General features: G+C 38.0%; 1 protein-coding gene across 9 annotated transcripts in view; it reads left to right on the plus strand.

Annotated features, from left to right (window-relative positions):
• Positions 1-26179, plus strand: part of STAU2 (staufen double-stranded RNA binding protein 2) — a 295381-nt gene that overhangs the window by 25016 nt on the left and 244186 nt on the right. For 3 of the 9 annotated variants that reach the window (XM_066378875.1, XM_066378874.1, XM_066378876.1), the window contains exons 3-4: positions 11346-11505; positions 20730-20865. In XM_066378875.1, coding sequence (XP_066234972.1) covers positions 11346-11505; positions 20730-20865 — 296 coding nt within the window. Of the gene's footprint in view, positions 1-7; positions 117-1723; positions 1800-5473; positions 5605-8919; positions 9005-11345; positions 11506-20729; positions 20866-26179 lie in introns of all 9 variants that reach the window. The other 6 variants (XM_066378870.1, XM_066378878.1, XM_066378872.1 and 3 more) reach the window with 4 other exon arrangements.

Consider the following 26179-nt stretch of genomic DNA (forward strand, 5'->3'; position numbering starts at 1 on the left):
GAATTAGGATGAGTCCCTTCCAATAGCAGGGAATAGGGGAAGGGGAGCCAGCAGAGACAGAAACTGTCCAAGTCATTTGTGGGACCAGGGATGGAAGCAGACTCTTCTGTTGGCAGGTGAGGTAGATGGTGACTTTGCTGGCAACAGCTCTGGCTGCAACTTAACTACTTTAAAAACGTTGCTCACCCCTGTTTTGGCTTAGGAAGCTTTGTGTGTTTTGATGGATTTTGGTCGTAGTTTTTTCTGCTACTTCCTTTTATGCGTTCTGTCACCTGCTAATGACCTACTTGCATTTGCCAGCACGTGATTAGTTTTATTTGCTTTCTCCTGTATGTGTGGGCAGGTGTGTACTGGCTCTTTTCCTCCCTAGCTAACTTGGTGAATTTATACTTTCCTTAACTAATCTAATTACCATCTTTTGAAACCTACTTTTTCTCCCTCCCTTCACTACTTGTGCTCTTGTAACTGCCTTCCATGGCACTTACCACATTGTAGTTTATGTATTGGTTTATTGTTTGTATTCCTTGTTGTACTGGACTTTGAGCTCCTTTGGGATAGGGGTTTTGCCTGTTGATTGAAAACTGTGAACTACATTATTTTGATAGAGTTTAGAGATTCAAGTTCCAGAGAGTGCACAACATTTTATAGAGATATATGAATAGAATCTATCTAAAAAAAATAGAGTAAATCTAGGTTTTGTTGAGTGTGCAGATACTGTTATTATAAATAGTCATTTTACCAATGTCACTTATCAAAGTTACAGAGAGTTACATGTAAAAACAAACTTCATTCATATCAAAGATAAAATATGAGAAATCTTAATGTAACTGATATCACATGTGGAAATTTTTTAGTGGAAAATCAACTTAAAATGTTATAATAAGTCAGTGGAAAAATAACAAATACACGTTTATAAAGAATATTAAATAAGTATATTTGTATGAATATAAAATCAGCTAATTGTAACAGAATATTTTATTTTATTTTATTTATTTATTTCATTTTTCCTGAAGCTGAAAACGGAGAGGCAGTCAGACAGACTCCTGCATGCACCTGACTGGGATCCACCTGGCATGCCCACCAGGGGGTGATGCTTTGCCCCTCTGGGGCGTCACTCTGTTGTGTCCAGAGCCATTCTAGCACCTGAGGCAGAGGCCACAGAGCCATCCCCAGTGCCCGGGCCATCTTTGCTCCAATGGAGCCTCGGCTGTGGGAGGGGAAGAGAGAGACAGAGAGGAAGGAGAGGGGGAAGGGTGGAGAAGCAGATGGGCGCTTCTCCTGTGTGCCCTGGCCGGGAATTGAACCCGGGACTCCTGCACGCCAGGCTGACGCTCTACTGCTGAGCCAACCGGCCAGGGCCCAGAATATTTTAACTCAGAATATTTTAGCTAAGAAAGCCATGGAAAAAGTTTATAAAACCATGTTACTATTTAAATATTTGATTATAGTGTTTTAACAAATTGTTTATGATCAAAGTAATAATGCATTCTTATCATTGTTAGCAGTGTCTTAACATCATTTCATTTAACCTCTACCACCATCCAGTAATATGAAAATAACATTTCTATTTTACTGTCTAGGAAAACAAGATTTAAGTACTTTCTCAAATCCCGTAGATATCAATAAGTGGCAGAGAGATCCAAAACAGGCTGTTTACCATCATGTGGCATTTGTTCTCTCAAAAACAAATCCATTACTATTAATTTTATTTACTTCTGAGCAGGCATCTGCTATTCCAGCTACCAAACTGACTTGGCGCTGATTTCAAAATAGCTTCATTGAGGACATTCTTAGCAAGTGTACGTATATTTCTCTTTTTTGAACTGTTGACTTTTCTAAAAAGTGATATATAAATTAAGTGTATAAATCTCAATTATTTTTTTATTTGACAGAGGGAGAGTCAGAGAGAGGGACAGATAAGGACAGACAGACAGGAAGGGAGAGAGATGAGAAGCATCAATTCTTCGTGTGGCATCTCAGTTGTTCACTGATTGCTTTCTCATATGTGCCTCGACCAGGGAACAACAGCAGAGTGAGTGACTCCTTGCTCAAGGTAGTGACCTTGGGCTCAATCCAGTGACCTTGGGCTTTAAGCCAGCAACCTTTGGGCTCAAGCCAGCAACAGTGGGGTCATGTCTATGATCCTATGCTCAAGCTAGCGATCCCACACTCAAGCTGGTGAGCCTGAGCTCAAGCCAGCGACCTTGGGACTTCGAACCTGGGACCTCCACGCCCCACTCTGATGTTCTGTCCTTTGTGCCACTGCCTGATCAGGCTAGATCTGAATTTTTATAGACCAGTTTATTTTATAATTTTGTTGATGCTTTTATCAGAATTTTGGTTTAACTTTTGAATTATCTATCACTGAGCTCTGTCAAGTAGTTAATACTAATAATATTTCTGATTAAATGGAGGGACAGCTATTTAAAGTTTTAGTCATTTTGTAAAACAAACGATTTCAACTAGGACTAATTATTTTTAAATTTTTAAACTTAAACAATTGGATTTTAGCTGTAAAGTTTTATTAGAGTGAAATCATGATTGTGTTTTGCATACCTGACACAGCAAAACTTCAGTCACACGTTAAAATATTTTATTGGGTTCATGTTATTTTTATGAAGCAGAAAGTCAAAATTAATAAAATCAAAGTTTAATACTATGTTAATAGTTAACACTTTCCTTTAATATATTTAAAGTTTATGCTATTAAAATTTTTCATATTGTAAAATTGTCACATTTTTGCAATGTAACCAATGAATATGCAGCATTGCTGTGTTATGAAAATTGTACAGTAACAGTATAAATGGTTTCTCAGTTTTAATGCAAAATTGGCTGATTATTACCACACTTTAATATTTTTCTCATTTTTATCAACTTTGTCATTTTTTTGTTTTGCTTTTTCTGATATTCAGGTAGCTGTGTTATCTATTGTACTTGAGTATTTACTGGCATGGTCTGCAAGGATGAAAATTGATTATAGCCCCAGTTTACCTTGTATTTGATACAATGACTGATTTTCTTGTACAATTTATAAAATGCTTATTTGAATGATACACACCGGAGTAAGTAAAGTGTAAATTTCCTCAAAACTCTTGACTTACTCTTGTCGTATTTCTGTTGTTCCAGACAAGAATGATTTCTAGGTTTTTTTGTTTTTGGGCTTGCAAACCACTTAGAGAATGGTTCAATTGTAGAATCAGTTGTCATCTGTATTGGTCCTATAGTTGGTGGCTTAGATTGATTCTCTTTCCTTTTACTTATGCCTTATTAGGTATTTATGTACTTTTCTTATAAAGTAATGTCATAATCATAATAATTGTGATCAAATTATTGTACCAAATTATTAGTCCTGTAAAGAATATTAAAAAGTTAAAAGATACTGTTTTCTACATTAAAACTTGCCATAGATTGTTTGAAAATGAAGTTCCTAAAACCAGCTATTTTATTCATTTAATGTATTCTCCATTCGTTGTGACTCTAGTTTAACTGAGCAGGAAGTAATCTACGTGCATGTTATTTAACACTGATTCATGGGAGATGAAAGAAAAACTAAAAAGCAGTTAAATGTGTCTATAAGTGAGATGAAGGAAAAAGATAGCATGAAATAATATAGTATTAGGAAAATATTCTGAAGCTGAAATGATTGCGGTAGAATTCAGAATTACCATACATTTAAAAGTCTTAACCTTATCACAGCATGTGAGTTAAGTAGGATAGATTTATTACCTTTATTTTACAGATAAAGAATAGATGGCTTAGTATATTTAAGTAAACATCATTAAGACCTTGCAGGTTAGGGAAGGATTTCTTAAGGCCTGAAAAGCACAGTCTATAAAAGATTGATAAATATAATATATAAAATAATGAGTAGAAGGAAGGACAGAAGTAGTTTTCAGAGCAGGAAACCCAAATGATCAATAATAAAACGAGAAGATGATTATCCTTACTTGTAATTGTGGACGCAAATTAACATGGTAGGGAAAGCAGAAAACAATAGTGGAATACAATTTGGCAGACATCAGATTATCAAAAACTGAAATACTCAACCACACTGTGTGTTTTCATGGTAGAGGGAAATGGTAATTCTCATGCTGCTGGGGAAGGTAATTTGGGACAATTATTCTCTGTGCCATTTGGCAGCGTGTTTTTTAACCTGTAAGGCTGAAGAATTGGAGACAAACTAAATGTCAGTAGAGGAATGGATTAAGAAATGGATATGACATTGTGATGGAGATTATACAGGAGTTAAAATTAATACACTGAATCTAATTTAGGATCTCAAAAACATAATTAACCCTTTGAGTAGTGAGTTTTTTTCATGCTCGCTGACCCCCGGGAGTGAGTTTTTTTTAAAAAAAATGAAATAGTTCCAGTTACAGTTTTATTAACTTAAAATCATGTTTGTTTGATAACCAATTTCTGGAAACAAGGAGAACATACATTTGCCTTTTTTTAATGTTGCCTTACACATTTTTAAAATAAAAATTTTTGTTATGCAATTCCCGCGTATCTCCCATGAGGACATACATGAATGTTCATACTACTCGAAGGGTTAAGAGTGAAGAAAGTTGTGAAAATAATATAATTCTTACATTACTATTTATGTGACTATAAAATCACATATATCAAGACTGTGTTTTTCTTTATGGATATGCATGCATGCATATAAATGTATTTAAAATATTCCAGAAGTATATATTCTAAATTCAGATAATTGTGGTTTCTAGAATAGATATAGGGAACTTAACTGGAAGGTAATAACTGTCATTTTATTTTATTATTTTTAATGTCTTAAAGGAAACATGGAAAACATCAATTTCAGTTTGGGATATTAAGGATATGGGCGTTTGTTAAGTTATTCTTTCTATTCATGCTTTCAAAATTTTGTTTAAAAAAAGAAAAAGAAGGTACTGCAAAATAGTTGATGAAAGAACTAGTACTTGAATTTAGAACTTGATTCCCAACTCTTGAGCTTTTCTATTAATAGCCTCCCTCAAAATGAGGAGGAAATAAAGGATCAAAGGATAGAAAAGGTAGACAGAATTGAGTATTACAGTAATAAGAATCAAGAGAATTATGTGCTTATGCTAAAATTGTTTAAGAGGAAAGGAAAGCTACAAGATAAGTTAGAAATTATTACAATCCTGTATTATTACACTTGATCTTAGCCAAAAGGCTGAGAAGTGATATATAATTCTATATTATTTTAAAATCTTTAAGCATGCTGTTATTATATATATGTATAGAAAGCAACTTAGGTACTTAGGAAAAAGTTACCTTAGGTTGTTGTATAAAATGTGATACATATTTCTGTTGCATGTAATAGAAGACATTAGATGACTTGAATTTTTATGTAAGTTCGTGAAAATAATTCAAATATATAATCTGACTTAAGCTAAAAGAGTCAAAATGAGCTTTTCTTCCATTTTGTAAAGTCAAGAAGACAAAAACTTTACAGCCTTTTTATTTACAGCTTCTCTCCAAGATAAAATGGCAAACCCCAAAGAGAAAACTCCAGTGTGTCTGGTAAATGAGTTAGCCCGTTTCAATAGAGTCCAACCCCAGTATAAACTTCTGAAAGAAAGAGGGCCTGCTCACTCGAAGGTAAGGTTATGAAGAGAGGTGGTGAGACATGCTTATCCAAGTCTATCAGACTTAGTACCTCAGGTTTTAATTGTGCTTTATTTTGGGGGGAGGGGGAAGCCAATGGCCTGAAGGCTCTTAGTTCTACATTAAAAATATTTTGAAGTCTATAACTAAACACTTTTGTAGCTTATTATGCTTTACAAAGCTCAGATACAGCACTTTACAAAATCACATGATATATGGGTTCTTGATTTTTCTTTTTGTAAATTAAGGAACTAAGGTACAGACAAGTGAAGTGACTTGCTTAATATTTCATAGATTTTAGAGCCAACATTTGAACATGTGTTCTTTGGCTTCCAAGTATAGCACTCTTTCCATTAAATTATAGCTGCTACAGTAAAAATGCATAGCGTGGTTAACATGTATAGCAGTGGTTACCTAGTGAGACATCCTTTCCATTGTTTAATTCTGAGACTCACCATTTATAAAAGTTGTATAACCAGTATTGTTATTATCTGTGCATTCACTTATAATATTGCTCTTTTAAATAGAAAAGCACCTTATATTTATATATAGCCTTATACATGTATGTTTACACATGTACATGATGCAAAGCAATCTGTAACTAATGTATTCACGTTTGAGCTTTATTCATCTGTTTTAAAAAAATTTCAATTGTGCATACATTTCCTTGGTACATTTTTAATCTTGGATGTTGGAGATTATGATGATAAATATAATGTGGAAGCAATTGATTCTGTAAAAGTTGGTTAATCTTTGTAAAGCATCTGCCTATTAGGTTATTTGTTTTCTAGCATGTCCTTTAAAGAAGGAAAATAAGATGAAATTAAAAACCATCAATTTTGGCCTGACTGGTGGTGGCGCAGTGGATAGAGCGTCGGACTGGGATGCGGAGGACCCAGGTTCGAGATCCTGAGGTCACCAGCTTGAGCGCAGGCTCATCTGGTTTGAGCAAAGCTCACCAGCTTGGACTCAAGGTTGCTGGCTTGAGCAAGGGGTTACTCAGTCTGCTGTAGCCCCACGGTCAAGGCACATATGAGAAAGCAACCAGTGAACAACTAAAGTGCCGCAACAAAAAACTGATGATTGATGCTTCTCATCTCTCTCCGTTCCTGTTTGTCTGTCCTTATCTATCCTTCTCTCTGACTCGCGCTCTGTCTCTGTAAAAAAAAAAAAAAAAATCTGTCAATTTTGTTTTCTATTACAGGCTTTTATGAAGGATTTCTGGGCAACAATTTAATTTGTACATAATATCTTTTGTGCAGAGAAAAAGATCATGGCCGTGGTCTACTTGTCTAGTCATACATCCTCTTCCATGCCCATTCCATCCTCATTCTCTTTCTGGCCCTAATTGTGTTGAACTGTTTGCATTTCTTGTTTATTTCACATCTCTCTGCTTTGCCTAAACTGTAGTGTCTTTCTACCAACAAGGTCCTTTTACTCTTATTCATTTTTTAACTCCCAGTTCACAAATCACATCTTCTGAACCTCTGGAACTTCTCTGACCCCTCCACTGGGCCCCCAACAGGACCATACAGCTCTCTCACTTGTGGTCATTACTGTGCAATGATATATGTTGGTCATTACTATGTACTAGACTGAGCTTGTTTAGAGGTAATAAAGATTTTATTGCTGTATTTTATGGTTCCTCCAGTAAAGGTCCTCTTTGCTCCTCATTGCTAATTCCAGGTGTTTTTCCTGGAGACCTCCTCCCCCCACCATTTTGATTTTTATAACAGACTGACACACACACACACACCCGTCCCCTCATGGTAGTCATTAACCTGGGTGATCCCATGACGTTTTTCATGGCTCACTTTCACTTCTAACACCCATCCTGTTTTAATTTTTGGTGATGTCACTGTCTGAATTGATGATTGTTCCAGCACGCTTAGTTGCCCCTTTTGTACTTCTCTAGTTGTCTTGTCTTCCACTCGTTCCTGTGTCATATTCTTGACCTCATCTTTACCAATAACTGCAAGACTCCATGATTTTATAATGCCAAGCATTCATCTCTCCAACACCTCCTGATTTTCCAGTCCATCCCCTCTGGTAGTTTGGCTTCGGTAGTCCTTCCACACCACAAGTCCATTGATTCCACCACTTTTTTTTTAACTGTTTCTCATTCCCCTCAGCCCTCACCTGGCTCCTTATCCCCCTTGACTTCCATGCGCCTTCTGTGTGCCCGCAGTACTCTCTCCCCTCTTGGTCTTTACGTGTGTGGCAGAACCAGCCTAAACCCGAAGCTGGTCTGTCCTTTTCATTTACAGCTGCACTGTCTATAGAGTAGCACCCCCACTCTCGGTACTAGACCCTCCCCTCTGTCGCTCATTGAAGCCATGCCTCCAGCTGCCCTTCCCCCCCACCCCCTCTTCCCTGTCATCTGTGTCTGAGACCCACTGCGGTCCATGTTCTTACAGGGGAAGCAATGACCTGACTTCTGTCCATGTGCTCTCCTTGCTCCCCCACTGAGTCTCACAGACTCTGACCTGCTTGCGGCGGCTTTCAGTATGTGACTGTTAACTAAAACTAATTGTTTTACCCTTTGCCTTGCCCCCTTTTGTTTTTCTGCTCACATTTTAATAGAACGCTAAATACTTTATGTGAGTTATCGTGGCATTGCTGTGTCTCCTAGGTATTCCAACACAGCTCTTTATTTTTTCTATAGTGTTGTTTTGATTTTCTCAAATCTCAGAAGAAGGCTATTATAGTTTAGGGTATAAGGAAGAGAGCCCTGAATAACTAAAATGACATTTCTCCCTCCTTTATTTCCCTACTTTGCTAAGTTAGCATCCCCGACCAAGTGTTACAGGTGCTGCGCTGGTATTGGCTCTTCGAGGAGGTTTGCTTTGGAACACGTATCCCTGAGGAGGCAGGATCACAGGGCCTTGAACCAAGCAGTCTTTTTTTTTAATCGTACTAGATTTGCTAGGCTTGATCTTTGCCCTGCATCATCCAGTTTGTGTGGGCTGGAGCAACTCATTTGGAGTCTCAGTTTTCTCATCGGTAACTTAGGAAATCCAATACCCGTTCTAGTGTGGTATAATGGCATGATGATTTATAAATTCTTGGCAGTTGTGTTGATTATAGAGGTACCCAGGTGATTTTATTATTGCTTCTTAGAAGTGTATAGAATTTTTAAAAGTCCTTGGTAAAATAATAACTACTACATGACAGACACTGTTCCTGCCCTGAAGCTTTCCTCTGCGGTCTTCTGAGATGTTACTCTGTATATCCTGCAGACAAGTCTCTCTTCAGTACATTTGCTTGGCAAGTATTGCCTTCTAGTTGGAGCCGTATCTTTTTTTTTAGCACTGTCTTTTGAAGAGCAGTTTTTAATTTCGATGACTTCGGACATCCATTTGTTCTCATAGAGATTGTGCTTTTGGTGTCAGAGGTAAGAAATCTTTGCCTCATCAGAGATCATAAGATTTTCTTCTGTGTTATCTTCTAGATGTTTTATAGTTTTAGGTTTGATGTAAGGTCTTATGTGTAGGTTTAATTGCCATTAAAACACTTTTTTTATTTATTGATTTTTTTGAGAAAGAAGAAAGGGAGGAGAGAGAGAGGGAGGGAAATATCTATTTGTTCCACTCATTTATGCATTCATTTGTTGATTCTTTTTTTTTTTTTCAAATTATCCTTCTTTGTTTTATTTATTTAAATATTCTTTATTTGTTTGTTTCAGAGAGAGAGGAAGGGAGAGAGAGAAGCAGAAACATTGATTTGCTTCTGCATATACCCTGATGGGGTGTCGAACTGGCAACTTTTATGTATTGGGATGATGCTCCAACCAGCTGAGCCATCCAACCTGAGTCATTGGTTGATTTTTGTATGTGCCCTGACTGGGGATTAGACACACAAACCTTGGAGTGTTGTGGTGATGCTCTATCTAACTGAACTATCCGTCCAGGGCTTCATATGAATTTTAAAGTCAGCTTGTCCATTCTCTAAAACGTTCTGCTGGGATTTTGAATAGAACTGCTGTGAATCTATAGCTCAGTTTGTGAAAATGAACATGTTAGAAAAATTTAATCTTCCAACACATTAACAACGTATATCTAATTTATTCACTCTTTAATTTCTATCAACAGTGTTTTGTAGTTTTCACTGAATAGTTTATATTTCTAGGTTTATTCTTTTTTTTTTTACTAGGTTTATTCTAAGTATTTCATGTTTCTATTTATTTGTATTCATATTTTTGATGCCATTATCAGTGGTATTTTTTATATTTTAGTTTCTATTTTTATTAATTATTGTTCATCTATAAAAACAGACGAACTCATTCTCATTTCTACATTGATGGATTCCATTTCTTAATCCTTTGTTAAGGATTTGTGTTTAGACCAATAGTTTTGTTTTATTTTGTTTTCTTTAGTAGTATCATACTCTGGATTTTGCTCTCAAGGTAATGTTGGCTTCAAGAATCAGACTGTTGGGCAAAGTTCCTTCTTCAAATTTTTTGAAGAGTTTGTGTAAATTGGTATTCTTTTTTTCTTAAATATTTGGTGGAATTTATCACTGAAACCATCTGGGCCTGGAGTTTTCTTTGTGGAGTTTTAACTACATGTTTATTTTCTTTAACATATATAGGGCTATTGGGGTTACCTTTTTCTTCTTGAATGAGCTTTTAGTAAAGTATGTCTTTCAAGGAACTTAGGTTGTTGAAGTTACAGGCATAAACTTGCTAGAAAATATTCCCTTGTTATCTTTTTAATACTTTAAGAATCTGTAGCGATGTCACCTCTCTTATTCCTGATATTGGTTATTTGTGTCTTCTCTTTTTTTCATGATTAATTTAGCTAGAGGTTTACCAATTTTATTGATCTTTGCAAAAAAAAAATACCCCAGCTTTTGATTTTATTGATATATTTTCTCTATTTTTAAAATTTTTTACCTTTATCTTTATTAATTTCTTTTTTTTGTTTACTTCTGATTTAATTTGCTCTTCTTTTTCAAGTTTCTTAAGGTAGAAGCTGAAATTAACTTATATGATATCTTTTTTAGTATAGGCATTTAGTACCAGAAATTGGGAATTGTTTTATGAGAAATTCAGGTTTTTTACCTGTTCTTGGTTGGAGTGATGCCACTGGATTTGAATTTTAGGAAGATGATTTTATTAGCAGTCTGCTGGGAGCTTATTACGTCTGAGCTAAAAGATGAGGCACAACTGACTCCAACGCAGTGTCCCTGGCAGGCAGAGAGAGAGGTTTGCAAAATACTTATGAGGTTAACATGGGCAGAATTTGGTGACTGCTTAAGTGTTGTCGAGGATTGAGAAATGTTTGGTGACATAATATTTGATAGGATTGTCTGATTCATTGACTTGATCATGCTAAGTATGAAGTGAAAGGAATTTGATTTTATAATGTGTTACAGAGAAAGGGCCTTTTGGATCCTCTTATAGTTTCTCTTAATGCTTTGTACTTATTCTACTTTTGTGAGGACCATTTGAAGGGCATTAACAGTATGATTCTATTTAGGCAAGCAATTTCTTCTTGAATTATTCAACCCAAAATATACATGTATGCCCTTAAACCTTTGGATAGAACAGAACAGAATTTGGCACTATCTCAAAGTTCTCTCACGAGGTAGAATAAGATTTTTGTTGCAAATTATCTGTAAGTCACCCCTAGCTCTAAAATGTTTAGTCTATGTTGTATCTGTTCTCTCTCGGACAGCACATTTGATTTCCTCAACAATTTTAATATTTTGCTCTCTCTTTGTGTTTCTCTAAGATGTTCTCAGTACAACTGAGTCTCGGTGAGCAGACATGGGAATCGGAAGGGAGCAGTATCAAGAAGGCTCAGCAAGCTGTTGCTAATAAAGCTCTGACTGAATCCGCGCTTCCCAAGCCTGTGCAGAAACCACCCAAAAGTAATGTTAATAACAACCCAGGTATGCATCGACTCGAGTCTTCTGCCATGCTGCATTTGTGTGTGCCGGTCTCTGTGTTGGTCATGATGGCAGGCCAGTTGTGTGTTAGTACATATGAGAAAGACAGGCAGATGATAACTGAAGGTGAGAGAATAAAGAAGGTAATTGTAATTATTTAAAAAATTTACTTTAGTGGGTACTATACTGGTGTATTACTGACTTTTTATTTTTAAAAATGTTTCCTTTGATTGGAGAGAGAGAGAGAGAGAGAGAGAGAGAGAGAGAAAGGGGAAGGGAGAGAGAGAAGCATTAACTCTTTGTTCCACTTAGTTGTTTTATTTAGTTGTGCACTCATTGGTTGCTTCTCATATGTGCCCTGACCAGGGATTGAACCCATGACCTTGGCATGCTAGGACGATGCTTTGTCCACTGAGCCACTGGGCTAGGACTTTTTTATTTTTATTTTTTCCATTGATTTGCGAGAGAGAGAGAAAGAAAGAGAGATAAAATTATTGACTTTTTAAATCTTGACAAAAAGAAATTTGGATACAAAGAACAGAAAATAAGATTGAGATTTTCCAGCCTGACCTGTGGTGGTGCAGTGGATAAAGCATCGACCTGGAATGCTGAGGTTTTCAGTTCGAAACCCTGGGCTTGCCTGGTCAAGGCACATGTGGGAGTTGATGCTTCCTGCTCCTCCTCCCACTTCTCTCTCTCTCTTTCTCTCTCTCTCTTTCTCTCTTTCTCTCTCTCTTCCCCCTCTCTAAATTGAATAATAAAAAAAGTTTTATATAAAAAAAATTGAACCTGATCAGGTGGTGGCGCAATGGATAGAGCATCGGACTGGGACGTGTAGGACCCAGGTTTGAAACCCCGAGGTCACTGGCTTGAGCATAGGCTCATTCGGCTTGAGCACGGGCTCACCAGCTTGAGCGAGGGAGTTGCTGGCTTGAAGCCCAAGGTTGCTGGCTTGAGCAAGGGGTAACTCGCTCTGCTGTAGGCCCCCACTCCCCCTCTCCCCCATCAAGGCACATATGAGAAAACAGTCACTGAACAACCTAGGAGCTGCAATGAAGAATTGATGCTTCTCATCTCTCTCTCTTCATGGCTGTCTGTCCCTATCTGTCCCTCTCTCTAACTCTGTCTCTGTCAAAAAAAAAAAGAAAAATTGAGTTTTTTTCTAAATTAAAGATAAAAAATGATCGATTTCTTTTTTAAAATATATAATATAGAATTTAATAATTAAAATTTTTTAGTGTAATAAAGAATTATAAAATTAGCTTAAGAATCTTTTTATTCTGCTTGTTAGTGTAGAAATGATTGATACTCAGTTTAGAATATTTGTATGAAATTTAGTAAGAAGCCTACATGTCCAAAAAACCCCACAAAAACCCATCTGTGTGTAATATAGTGCTAAATAAATGAACGTTCTAATTTTAAGCTTTTAATAATAATTTTAAAGTGTTGTTTTGATCACATATAATACCAGCAATATTATATGTCCAGGGATTTATTGGGAAGAAGCAAGCCTGTACTGAGCATAGTGCATGAATTGACAACATCAAATTAATAAAGTTTCATAAGTAGTACCAACCCTATATCTGTGTATTTATTCGTTTCCTTATTCATTTACATGATTACCTCTGACAATATTGCTTTAGGTATTTTTGTGATGGAGTACAAAAAGACATTTTGCCTGCCAATAATGACTCTATAACCTATTTAATTACAGTCCACACGCTTATGCTCATAAGTCATTCACTCCATTCTCACGAGGCACCTGCTGGGTAGACACAGTCTCCTCTTGCAAGGACTGCCTTTTCCAGAACTCTGTGACTTTCCTATTACTAGTCCTTTTGCTTCTGTTCAACCGATTCCAGTATTTTTAAAATAAGCTTAAATAAGTCAAAATATTATTACAGTAAAGAAAAAAACCTAGTGTGTTCAGTTTGAAGTTGGTAAGAGGCTACCTAATTATTTAATTTTTAAAAATCTCTTTAGATTATTGGTGGATCATTATTACCCCACCACTACCTCTGTTTAATAAGAACTTTTACATATCTAAGAAGTATAAAACATAAGGTTTTACAGGTGTGTACACATAAAACACATACCTCAGTGGTAAAGATGAACTGCCAAGCGAGTAATAACAGCTGTTAGTATTGTAACTTGGTAAGCCTGGACGGAGCTGGTTGAGCTGACTGGAGAGCAGCCTGGTGTGCAGGAGAGGAAAGACTGCTCTACTCTGAGGCCGGGCATTGGAACTGGAGTCGGGACAATGGGTTTGGTTTAGAAAAATTAGATGTTTTTTAGTTAAAGCAGATAAAAGAGAAGACTGAAGATGTAGTTAGGGAGTGGACTGTGACAGACTTTAGTGCCAGCTTTAGGAGATTAGCTTCTCTACAGCAAGCCCTCGGATAATGTTTCATCAGATGCCATAGGAATGTAAGTCTTGTTTGGGTCACTTAGCGTGTGGCAAAGTTGGCTTTCTTCTACACCATTTAGCTTAAAGTTGCTGAACCTATTGATGATACTAAGTGAGAACTTACTGTAGGTTGGTTGGATTAATATTGGCAAGCTGCTGCAGCATATTTTTTAAAAAGTATTTTAGGAGGGTCCTGGCTGGTTGGCTCAGTGGTAGAGCATCAGCCTGGCATATGGAAGTCCCAGGTTTGATTCCCAGCCAGGGCACACAGGAGAAGCGCCCATCTGCTTCTCTACCCTTCCCCCTCTCCTTTCTCTTTGTCCCCCCCCCCCAGCCAAGGCTCCATTGGAGCAAAGTTAGCCTGGGTGCTGAGGGTGGCTCCATGGCCTCCTCCTCAGGTGCTAGAATGGCTCCAGTAGAGCATCGCCCCCTAGTGGGCTTGCTGAATGGATCCCAGTCGGGTGCGTGCGGGAGTCTGTCTGTCTGCCTCATCACTTCTCACTTCAGAAAAACACAAAAAACAGAAAAGCATTTTAGGAAATTCAATTTGACATGTGAATGGAAGGTGGAAAATGCTAGGAAGACAATCAGTTATGAAAGCACTGTCATAGTTTACGGGGGAAGGAAGAAGGAAAGAAACTCACGTATGTTGGGCACCACGGGCCATGCTCTGCCAGTGCTGGGAGTAGCAGCTGGAATGGGACAGGACAGGTAATCCCAATCCATGGTGGAAGCCACGGGAGGGCAGCGCTCTCCAGGGCGGTGGCATGCATGAAGCCCGAGCAGAATGTGCTGGAGTCAGGCCAGCAAGGGAGCCAAGGAGGGAAATAGCACAGAGTCTGGGGGCCAGTGTGGATGAGTCTCCACTCTGGAAAGTTGCAGTGAGCTGAGGAAATGAGCTGATTTTGGGCAGTAAATGTTTGAAATGGAGTCTAATAGTATGTGCCGGCAAGTGCACACGTTACAGCTGCGGAATCTGGATGGGTTTCTGCTCTGTAATTGTGTTAGCAGGTCCACAGGCTCTGCCAGAGCCTGGGCAGTCTCCCTGTTGCCATTTCTAGTGGTCGCACGACTCCACAGGGAACACCATTCTGCTTTCTGACATCTGAGGTTCGTTGCACCTGCTAGTCGGAACCACACACTGGATAGCTCATTTTACTCAACATTATCTTTGTGAGATTCATCTGTGTTATTTACATTGCAGTATTCCATTACTTGAATATACCACAATTTATTTAGTCGTTGTACCATTGATGGACAGTTGGGTTGTTTCTGATCATATATATATCTAAAAAAAATATATATATATATATATATTTTTTTTTTTTTTTTCTTAGAGAGAGAGAGAGACAGTGAGACTGAGAAAGGACAGATAGGAAGAGAAGGGAGAGAGATAAGAAGCATCAATTCTTCATTGTGTCACCTTAATTGTTCATTAATTGCTTTTTCATATGTGCCTTGGCGGGGGGTGGGGTGGGGGCAGAGCGAGTGATCCCTTGTTGAAGCCAGCAAACTTGGGCTTCAAGCCAGTGACCTTTGGGCTCAAGCCAACGGTCATAGGGTCATGTCTATGATCCCACGCTCAGGCCAGTGACCCCACACTCAAGCTGCGCTCAAGCAGGATGAGCCCTCACTCAAGCTGGTGACCTCGGGGTTTGAACCTCGGTCCTTGCATCCCAGTCCAACATTCTATCCACTGCGTCACCATCTGGTCAGGTTGATTATTCTTGTATGTAGACATTTCCATTGGGGATGTATCCAGGGTTGGAATTGTTGGGTTATAGGTTATGCACGTGTTCATGCTAAAATCAAACCAGAAGACGAATTAAGGTTGTCCAAGCAGGGCTGAACTAGCCCAGGTCAGAAACAGAGCAGGTATAAAAGCTCTCGTGCTGTTTGGGAGTGGGATTGAATCTGTGGATAGACACTGCACTCCAGCCTCGGCACATGGCAAGACCTGTCTTGTTTGCCCCTCCTTGATTTATAGAATTTGTGTCATTTGAATGAATTAACAAATGAATGTGTGCCTCTTTCCAAGTTCATACTTTAAAAAAAATACATACATAACATATACATACATTATGTCAAACATCATTTTCCCTTCCTTGCCAATGTACAGTATCTTCAGCTTTCAGAATTTTTAGCACTTCTTGCCCTGGCCAGTTGGCTCAGTTGGTTGGAGCATCATCCTGATGTGCAAAAGTTGCAGGTTCGATTCCTGGTCAGGGCACAGACAGGAACAGGTCGGTGTTTCTGTCTCTCTCTCTCCTCCTCTCTCTAATAAAGCAATAAACAAATTACAAAGCATTTTAATTATTCTTGTGGGGGGTATAGTAGTAATTCATTGTGGTTTTAATTTGCATTTCTTAATACTAAATGGAGCTGAGGCTGTTTTCGCATGCCTGCTGGCTCTCTTGTTGTAGAGTGTTGGTTGAAATATTTTTCCAATTACAAACTGCATTATTTGTTTTTTAAATTTTTCTATTTTTTGACTTGTAGGTCTCTTATATATTCTGGATTCATATCCTTTGTCAGTTATGGGTACTGCAGATACCTTTCCATACTCCTAATGGTGCATTTTGATAAACAGAAATATTTTTATTTTAATAAAGCCTAATTTATTAGTCTTTTCCCTTATTGTATGCCAGTGCTTTTGTGTGTGCTAAGACATCTTTGTCTTCTACAAAGTTATGAAGATAACCTTATTATCCTTTTAGAAGCTTTATTATTTTGTCTTTTAAATTTAGAACTATAGTCTGTCAGAAATATCAGAAATAAGGTTTATGCACGATGTGAGGTCCAAGAGTTTTCTTTTCTGCTTCTTTTTAATATAGAGGCATTCAGTAAACTCAGTCCCATTTATTGAAGACATTGTGATCTGTTGCACTGCAGAGAAGGAAAGCTCAAACTTCACAGAGAATAGAGGAGTCTTAAATAGTAGTTATATTCCAGAGAGGAGCTAAAGTCACATACAAGATGTCTATTCTGCTAGTTAAAAATACACCAGGCCCTGGCCCGTGGCTCTGGATAGAGCATTGGCTAGGTGTATGGATCCCCTGGGTTTGAATCTTGGTCAGGTCACACAGGAGAAGCAACCATCTGCTTCTCTCTTCCTCCCTCTCCCCCTTCTCTCTCTCTTCCTCTCCTGCAGACAGTGACTTGATTGGTTTGAGCATGGCCCTAGGTGGCTGAGGATGGATGGCTTGGTTGGTCAGCCTCAGGTGCTAAGAATAGCTATGTACTCGAGCTTTAGCTCTAGATGGGGTTGCTGGGTGGATCCTTGTTGGGGCACATGTGGAAGTCTGCCTCACTGTCTCCCCTCCTCTCACCTAAAATAAATAAAAAAGAGTAGAAATAAAAGAATACATCATAGGACTATTTTGCTTTCTCTCTCCTATTTTTTTGAACTTTTTTTGGGTGGAGGGAATAAGTTTAGATTTATATAGTTTGTAGAAAGAATATGTGGAGCCCTGTGTACCCTTCACCCAGATTCCCAATGGTTAACTATTCTGAGCCATTTGAGGGTAAGTTGTGGACATGGTGTCTCTACCCCGCAGTACTCAGTGTGTATCTCCTAAGTCCATTGGCACACTCCTCTCAGGAAGTTAACACTGATCCAGCATTAACACGTTGTCCACAGACTCCATGTGGATTTCACTGATCTTCCGGTCCTGTTCTCCATAGGTCCAGGATCTGACCTGGACCATGTACTCAGCATTTCTCTTCATTCTACTCGGTCTGGAATGGTTCCTCTGGAATGAGATCTTGAAGAGGGTAGGCCATGTCGTTTGTAGAATGCTGCTCAGCTGAGTTTGTCTAGTGTCTCTTCATGGTTGATTCATTTTAGCGTGACTGTCATAGGCATGACTTGGGCTTACCTCAGTGTCTCATATCAGGGGACACCTGATTCTGATTAGTCCCATTAGTGATATCTTTTGTCACTTGGTGGAGAGTATGTCTGCCAGCCTTCTCTATTGTCAAGTTAATAAGTATGGCTTATTATTAGATTGTAAGTAGTATTTTCTGAGGACACACTTTGGGACTATATGAACGTTCTGTCCCTCATCAACTTTCCTTCACCCATCAGATTTCTCACCTATTAGTGGTTCTTGTCTGAATCAGTTACTGCTCTGAAGATTCCCAAAGAGTGGTTTTTTTCTTTTGTGATTTAAAACAGCAGAAATTTATTCTTTCCCAAAGGGTGATTTTTAAATTCCAATATTCTTTTCAGATTTATTAGTTATCATTCTACCCAAGAACTTTCTCTTCCCCTCATATTTTGTTTATTTATGTCACTATAGACTCTTACATCCCTATTTTACTTAGAAGCTTATAATCTATCATTGTGAACATTTTTTTTTAAGTGAGAGACAGAGACAGAACTTTTTTTTTTTTTTTTTTTTTTTTTTTAGTGAGAGAGACAGAGACAAAGAGAGGGACAGAGATAAGGAGAGATGGAGACAGACAGGAAGGGAAAGAGATGAGAAATATCAATTCTTTGTTGTGGCACCTTAGTTGTTCATGATTGTTTTCTCATATGTGCCTTGACCAGGGGGCTACAGCAGAGCGAGTGACCCCTTGCTCAAACCAGCAATCTTGGGCTTCAAGCCAGTGACTTTTGGCCTCAAGCCAGCAACCATGGGGTAATGTCTATGATCCCATACTCAAGCTGGCGACCTCAGGGTTGCTAACCTGAGTCCTCTGCGCCCCAGTCCAATGGTCTCTCCACTGTGCCACCGCCTTGTTAGGCCACAGTGGCTCTCTAGTTAATAGCCCCAAACTGGAAACAACCTAAATGTCCCATCAACAGCACAATAAATAAACTGGTATAAAATTTATTTGAATACATTGGAATATTCAGTGATTAAAAAAAGTTTGAAATACTGATCTAGTCAATAAAATCATTTTGTCAAGTGAAAGAGGCAAGACAAAAGAATACATGTTCAGATTTGAAGAACAGACAAAACTAATCTGATGACAGAGGTCAGAATGAGTAATTTGGGAGTTAGATCTTGACCAGGAAACGGTGTCAGGAACTTTCTAGGTGATAGAAATATTCATATCTTGATCTGAGTACAGGTCACATGAGTGTTTACATGTGTAGGAATTCATATGCTTTATGTATAAGGTCTGTATATTTTACTTATCCCTTGGTAAAGTACTGAACAAAAGAGAGAAAAAAGGACTTTCTCTTCCTCTGACCTGATTGTATGGATTAAATTAGGGATTTGGACTGATTTGATTTACTAGTCTATTAACTTTTCTTTACTGTTTTTTTCTTATTTGTACCTTTTTCTCCCCCCTCCCCTCTGTCCTTCACTCCCTCTAGTTTCCCCTCTTCTTTACTTTGGTTCAGTTCCTGTTCCTTTCAATTCTTCGGTGGTTTCACACAAATTCTTTAAAAATGAGACACAGTGAGCAGGTTCTTGACCCTTGGTGGGTTGCTTGTGACCTGGCTGCTGGTGTGGGTTTGTATGGGACCCCTACCCCTTTGCTGGTGTGCTGCAGTAGCCCCAATTTCTTTGTGGCAGTAAGTGGACCCGATTTTATATTTGATGGAGCCTTAAATGTATGGTGAACAGGCGTAATTAAGATGAAATGGTACAGAATTTACATTGCAAGTAAATTTTACTTTCTACGAAAACTTTAGGTTTATTTTGTGATTGGTTATATGGAACATATGTACGTGTATTTTATTAAACAATCCCTTTTAGTACTTAAAATAACTTGACATACTAATTTTACATTATGTGTCATCACGGAATTATTCAAACTTGTACTGGAGAGCATATGATAGCAATGTCTCTGTACCCATCATGAACTGCAGCCCTTACCCACACCTGATGGCCAACCTGTTTTCCATCTGTCTCTCCTTTGGATTATTTTGTTACTATTTTCAGATAGGTCACTTCATCCTAAACACTTCAGTATGATTCTATAAAGACAGAAAGCTTTACTTGTGTTGCTTTGTCCTATTGTTGGTTATAGAATAAATTTGAAATTTATTTTCATTAAATTCAAGAATAACTTGTATTCCTTGTTAATTTTAATTGCTTGATTAACAAAATGTAAATAAAAATATTCACAGATGATAATGTTTTTAATAATTAGATAATTGTAAGGTTTCTGAGGTAATTAATGGTGAAGTTGAATATTTTCTTTATAATATCCAAAATAATCAATCTATGAAACTTGTGTTTGCCATATTTTGAAATAATATCACTGTAAAGTTGAATTTTTGGTCATTAAATATAGAAAATGTTGCAAAAACCCTAGATAGATTTAAAAAGTTATTTTTTACTTATTGATTTTTAGAGCGAGAGGAAGGGGGAGAGAGAGAGACAGGAACATCAATCTGTTTCTGTATGTGCCCTGATCAGGTGTCCCACCGACAACCTTTGCCTATCAGGGTAACGCTCTAACCAACAGAGCTCCAGGCCAGGGTGTAAGTAGATTTCATTAGATATGATTTTCCTTTTTAAGTACTTTGTTTATGCACTCCCTTAGAAAATCATCTCTTCTTCCATGGCAATTATATATACTGTATTTTTTTGCTCCATAAGATGCACCTGATCATAAGACATTCTTAGGGTTTTATGGAGGAAAATAAGAAAAAAAATATTCTGAACCAAATGATGTGTTAAAATATTTAATAAAATACCATATTTTTCGCCCCATAAGATGCACGGGCATTTCCCCTCCACTTTTGCAGGGGAAAATTGCATCTTATGGAGCGAAAAATATGGTAATAGAGATTTAGCTTGCATAATTTATTATGGAAATGTTTCACTTGTGTGCCTTTCATATGTTTTCTGAACAGGTAGTATAACGCCCACTGTGGAACTGAATGGGCTGGCCATGAAAAGGGGAGAGCCTGCCATCTACAGGCCACTAGACCCCAAGCCTTTCCCAAATTACAGAGCTAATTACAACTTCCGGGGCATGTACAATCAGAGGTGTGTATGTCTGTTCTGGTTTTGTTCTTATTTATTATTTTATACACACTGGAAATGTTTCTGAAACTCAGAGAGTATTTTAATTGTAAAGAATATTGACTTTGGACATTTTGCATGGAATTTAGTTAAACAAACTCATGAGGACTATTTAAAGTAATAACTTAAAAAATTAACTGGTTTTCAAGAACTAGTCTGAATAAAATATAAACATGAATGTTTATAATTTTTTTAAAGATAATTTTTATTGTGGTAAAAGCATGAAATTATATTCTTTTCGATGAAATCTAGTACTGTGAAAACAGGAGTAAGAGCTTACTTAAATTTTTTCCTTTAAGTGTTTTATAATTTACAAAAAATTGTTGGGCGGATGTACTAAGTCTTTCTGCACATTACATAATTTTGTGATAATTACAAATGTAACAGAATTTTCGTTAACCCTTTGAGTACTGAGTTTTTTCATGCTCGCTGACCCATGGGAGTGAGCTTTTTTTCAAAAAATGAAATTAGTTCCAGTTACAGTTTTATTAACTTAAAATCATGTTTGTTTGATAACCAATTTCTGGAAACAAGAAGAACATATATTTGTCTTTTTTTTTTTCCTGAAGCTGGAAACAGGGAGGCAGTCAGACAGACTCCCGCATGCGCCCGACCGGGATCCACCCGGCATGCCCACCAGGGGGCGATGCTCTGCCCATCTGGGGCTTCGCTCTATCGCAACCAGAGCCACTCTAGCGCCTGGGGCAGAGGCCAAGGAGCCATCCCCAGCGCCTGGGCCATCTTTTGCTCCAATGGAGCCTTGGCTGTGGGAGGGGAAGAGAGAGACAGAGAGGAAGGACAGGGGGAGGGGTGGAGAAGCAGATGGGCGCTTCTCCTGTGTGCCCTGGCTGGGAATCGAACCCTGGACTTCCGCACGCCAGGCTGACGCTCTACCGCTGAGCCAACCGGCCAGGGCCCATTTGTCTTTTTTTAATGTTGCCTTACACATGTACGATCATACTCTGGATGGTCAGGAGGCACGGGGATGCACATGAGCGTTCATACTACTCAAAGGGTTAATAAGCATGGCAGAATTTTTTTTAAGTTTATTACTTTTCCAGATTATTTATAAAAGCAATTTAACTTATTATAGAGGATGTGAAAAATGCAGAAAGTTAAAAAGTAATTATAAATAATTTGCAGTCCCAGAATTAACCACCTTTAATATTTTGTGTACTTTATATTCTTTTTATACTTTGCATATAAATATAACCAAATTGAAGTTTACATTGTATGCAATTTCTATAGTACTTTATGGAGGTATATAATATATGAATGATAAAATGCACAAACCTTAAATGTTCATCTTGATGACTTTGGTTATTTTCTTTGTGTATGTATTATATATGTTTATAGTTTATTTGATGACTTTTTAAACGTGTGTATCATATGTCACCATCTTGATCAAGGAGGTTTTCATCACCCCTGGGAGTTTCTTCTGCCTCTTACCAAAAGTAAACATGCTTCTGTCCCCATAGAATAGTTTTGCCAGTAACTGAATTTCATATAGCTAGACTCATCCAGTGTTTACTCTTTTGTGTCTGGCTTTTTTTTACATCATAGAATGGTCTTCTTGTTTTGTTTGTTTGCTTTTGTTTTTAGAGATTCATTCATGTTGCTCATATCTGGGTTTAGCCCTTTTTTTAATTACCTAATAATGTTCCTTTGTATTACTGTTTCATAATTTGTTCATCATATATTTAGCATTATGTTCATTTCATTTAATATAGTGATCATTTTTCATATCTTTAAGTAATCTTTGAAAAAAAATATTTTTGTAAATTTCCGAAGTTGGAAACAGGGAGGCAGTCAGACAGACTCCCACATGCGCCCAACAGGGATCCACCTGGCATGCCCACCAGGGGGCAATGCTCTGCCCATCTGGGGCATCGCTCTGTTGCAACCAGAGCCATTCTAGCACCTGAGGTAGAAGCCATGGAGCCATCCTCAGCGCCCGGGCCAACTTTGCTCCAGTGGAGCCTTGGCTGTGGGAGGGGAAGAGAGAGACAGAGAGGAAGGAGAAGGGGAGGGGTGGAGAAGCAGATGGGCGCTTCTCCTGTGTGCCCTGGCTGGGAATCGAACCCGGGACTCCTGCACGCCAGGCTGATGCTCTACCACTGAGCCAACCGGCCAGGGCCTGAAAAATATTTTTGATGGGTGTTAATGCTTCATCTGGCCAAGATATACTTTATAAGTATACAAACAGGTATAAACAAATAATACTTTATAAGTATACAAACAAAAGATACCTTTTTGGGGCATCTAGGTTTCCCTCTTTTTTGACAGTTATAATTCATGCTGTATAGTAAAGAGTATACAGTATACAGATTTTTGTTTACATCACTATTTCTTTAAGATAGATTATTATAAAGGAAATATTGGTTTACAAAGAATAATGTTTTGCCCAATTACATTAAAGTTTGTATGAACTTCTTACAGTATATTGTCGTTGCATTTTGACAACACAAATTGGGTTTGAACACTTTGTTTTGAATGATAGTTAAAAAGTGGAATGTTTTTAGGTTTTGGTTTTATTGTGAGACTGAATCATTTTCAGATATTATTAGTTGCTTGTCCTTTCTGATTTGTTTTAGTTTGCCTATTTTTATTGTATTGCTTGACCAGTCTTCCAGTGTTTATGTATTGAGGATATTACAGTAAATATTTAATTTTTCTGCTTAAAAAAGTTGGCTAGTTTTGTGTTGTTTTTAATATACTACAATTTAGATGTTATACAGTCTAATTTGTTAATTATTTTTTATTTCTTTCACTGCTTTTATGTTCAAGAAATTCTTACATGTGATCAGATATTTGCTGATGCTTTAAAAATTTTTGAGATATAATTGTATAACACTGAAAATTTAAGATGTTTGACATTGATTTGATACATTTATATTGTAGTATGATTGCCATCGTAGTGTTAGCAAACACCTCTGTCATATCACATAATTATCATTTTGTCTAGGGGTGGGAGGCTAACACTTTTAAAATTATTTCATATACTTACTGACATTCCAACTCAGATGTGAGGAGAGATATTTATTTACTCCCTCCATAATCTAATACTTTGTGATATCTTTCTTGGTAATGGATAAATGACCATTTAAAACTTGGTCCATATTCAAATTGTTAGTAATTCATTTAAATATTTTTGCTCAGGTTCTTGAAGAAAAAAAAGGGGACAGTCTCTTATACTTCTGCCCCTCCCACTTTGCTCCCAGCAATTGTCCTGGGAGGAAGAGAGGGCCCTCACTTCTGTGGGTGTCCTGTATGGTGCCCTGGCTTCTCTGGTCTTTCTGGCGATGTTCCTTGTCCACCAGGTAGCTGACACCTCTCATGCCTGCCCTGCTGACACCTGCACTGGGTGATCATGGTCCACCACTTCCTCCTGAGTCATCCTTGAGCGTGTCTGCCATCTTTCCTGGCTGCCTTGGCCTAAACCCTGAGGTGTCCTGGGTCCCTGGGATGCTCTTCCATCATCTGTGTCCTCTTGCATACGTGGCACATCCTCTGGCAGACATGTCCACTCTCAGCTGGTGTCTGTGCTGTGTAGGAGGCAAGAGAGACGTAACATTTGTCTCCTAGTTGCTTCACTCTCTGTTTTTCTGTATGACATGCCCATTACCTTCCTTGTCAATCAGCTTACCTAATAGAAATAAAACTGTCTGCCTACTTGAGCACACTAGAGAGGTTTGGTCACCTGACGTAGCAACCTTGTCTATTTTCTATTTGTAAGGTACTTAGCTTTTAAGTGTTTATTGATTTTGATATTTATAGTCTTATATTGAAATTTTGCTAGAGTTTTGATTAGTAAATTTATTATTTTTAATTTTTTTTGTTGTGGTATAATTAATATATAACACTGTGTTTTATTACTTATAAACGAAAGGCATCGGGTGCCAAAGTGGTGAAAATGAGACATTCATCTCCGTCCTTATGGAGCTCATGCTCTAGTGGGGGAGGCAGTCCGTCAGTGTGCGGCAGTTACTCACTGAGAAGGTGGCATTGTTAGTAACAAAGGCCTGAAGAAGGAGAGGGAACAGGCGGTGTGAATGGCATGAGAGGAGGGAGAGGGCTTAGAATATGAGGATGTCACAGGGCTCCTGTGGTTTGCTTTGATTTTACTTTTTCTGCTTTACATCTTCTATTAAGAATATTGACATTTTTCCTTTGGCCATTCCTCTTTTCACGATCTGATTCCATGTTGTCATGAAGGGTACAAGAATTTAATTTAACTTCTCCAAAGGGTTGTGCCATAGGCCATCCTCATTTAATGGATTAAGTGGACTTTCCCTCCAGATTTCTGGAGGGCCTTGAGAATTTTCTGTAGGTTCCAAAAAGGGTAAGAAGAAAATGGGGAAGCTGCCCTGCTGTGTTTCACAAAAGCTCTCTGCTCACCATTACTCTGTTAAAATGATGGTACCACATGGCGTAATTTGCAGGTGACAACCCTTGAATTTGTTACAGGGAATATGGACCCAAAGATTCAAGAGGTCTCCTCTTGTTCATATTCCAGCTGAATCAGTAGCTGCTTAATAAGGCTAGGAATGAAAGATTAAGAAGTTTAAGAAACAGATATCATTAATAGGGGTTTTTAAAAAGATCTTTTTGCTTTCTACTTAAAATAATGTTAAGTAATTATTAGATATTACCCGTTGTCTTTTTAGTCCATTCTTTCCTGATAAGGTTCCTCCATTTGAATTTGTTCAGAGGCCTAAGGACCTTCCCCACCTTCTCCCCACCCCCATTTCGGTGGCTGGAGAGAAAAGAGATTATTATTACGACCTGGAATCTGAAGGACTGGTCAGCCTTTGTTATACCCAGGATGTTTGAAAGTCCAGGTACATTTTTGTCTCATTTGTGGCCCTGTTCACTAACAGGTATATTATGCACTTGAAAGCATACACAAATTTATATGACCAAGTACAAGATATAAAGATTGGAGAGCATTGTGTGCTTTTTTGTTGTCCCAGATTTGTTACAAAAAAATTAATATACATTATCTCAAGGAATAGAATGGTTAAAATCAGGCCACCTACAATTTATCAGTTTTGTACATTCACAGATGAAAGAAAAAAATTATGATTGCTTGGCAAGTGGCCAGAGAGCCCATGGCCCACTGATGCCGATTGCCAAAGGGCCACCCGTCCGCCTCACTCATTGAAAGGGGGAGCTTGCCCCGTGTAACTGGAATGTCTCGGGGAGCGCTTCAGGCAGGGCTGGGTGGAGGCCTTTCGTGTTGTTTCCCCTCATTTTTCATTTCTCTTTCTAGCTCTTG

This window comes from Saccopteryx leptura, chromosome 3 (genome assembly GCF_036850995.1).
Source record: "Saccopteryx leptura isolate mSacLep1 chromosome 3, mSacLep1_pri_phased_curated, whole genome shotgun sequence".
In the NCBI taxonomy this organism is placed as follows: Eukaryota; Metazoa; Chordata; class Mammalia; order Chiroptera; family Emballonuridae; genus Saccopteryx; species Saccopteryx leptura.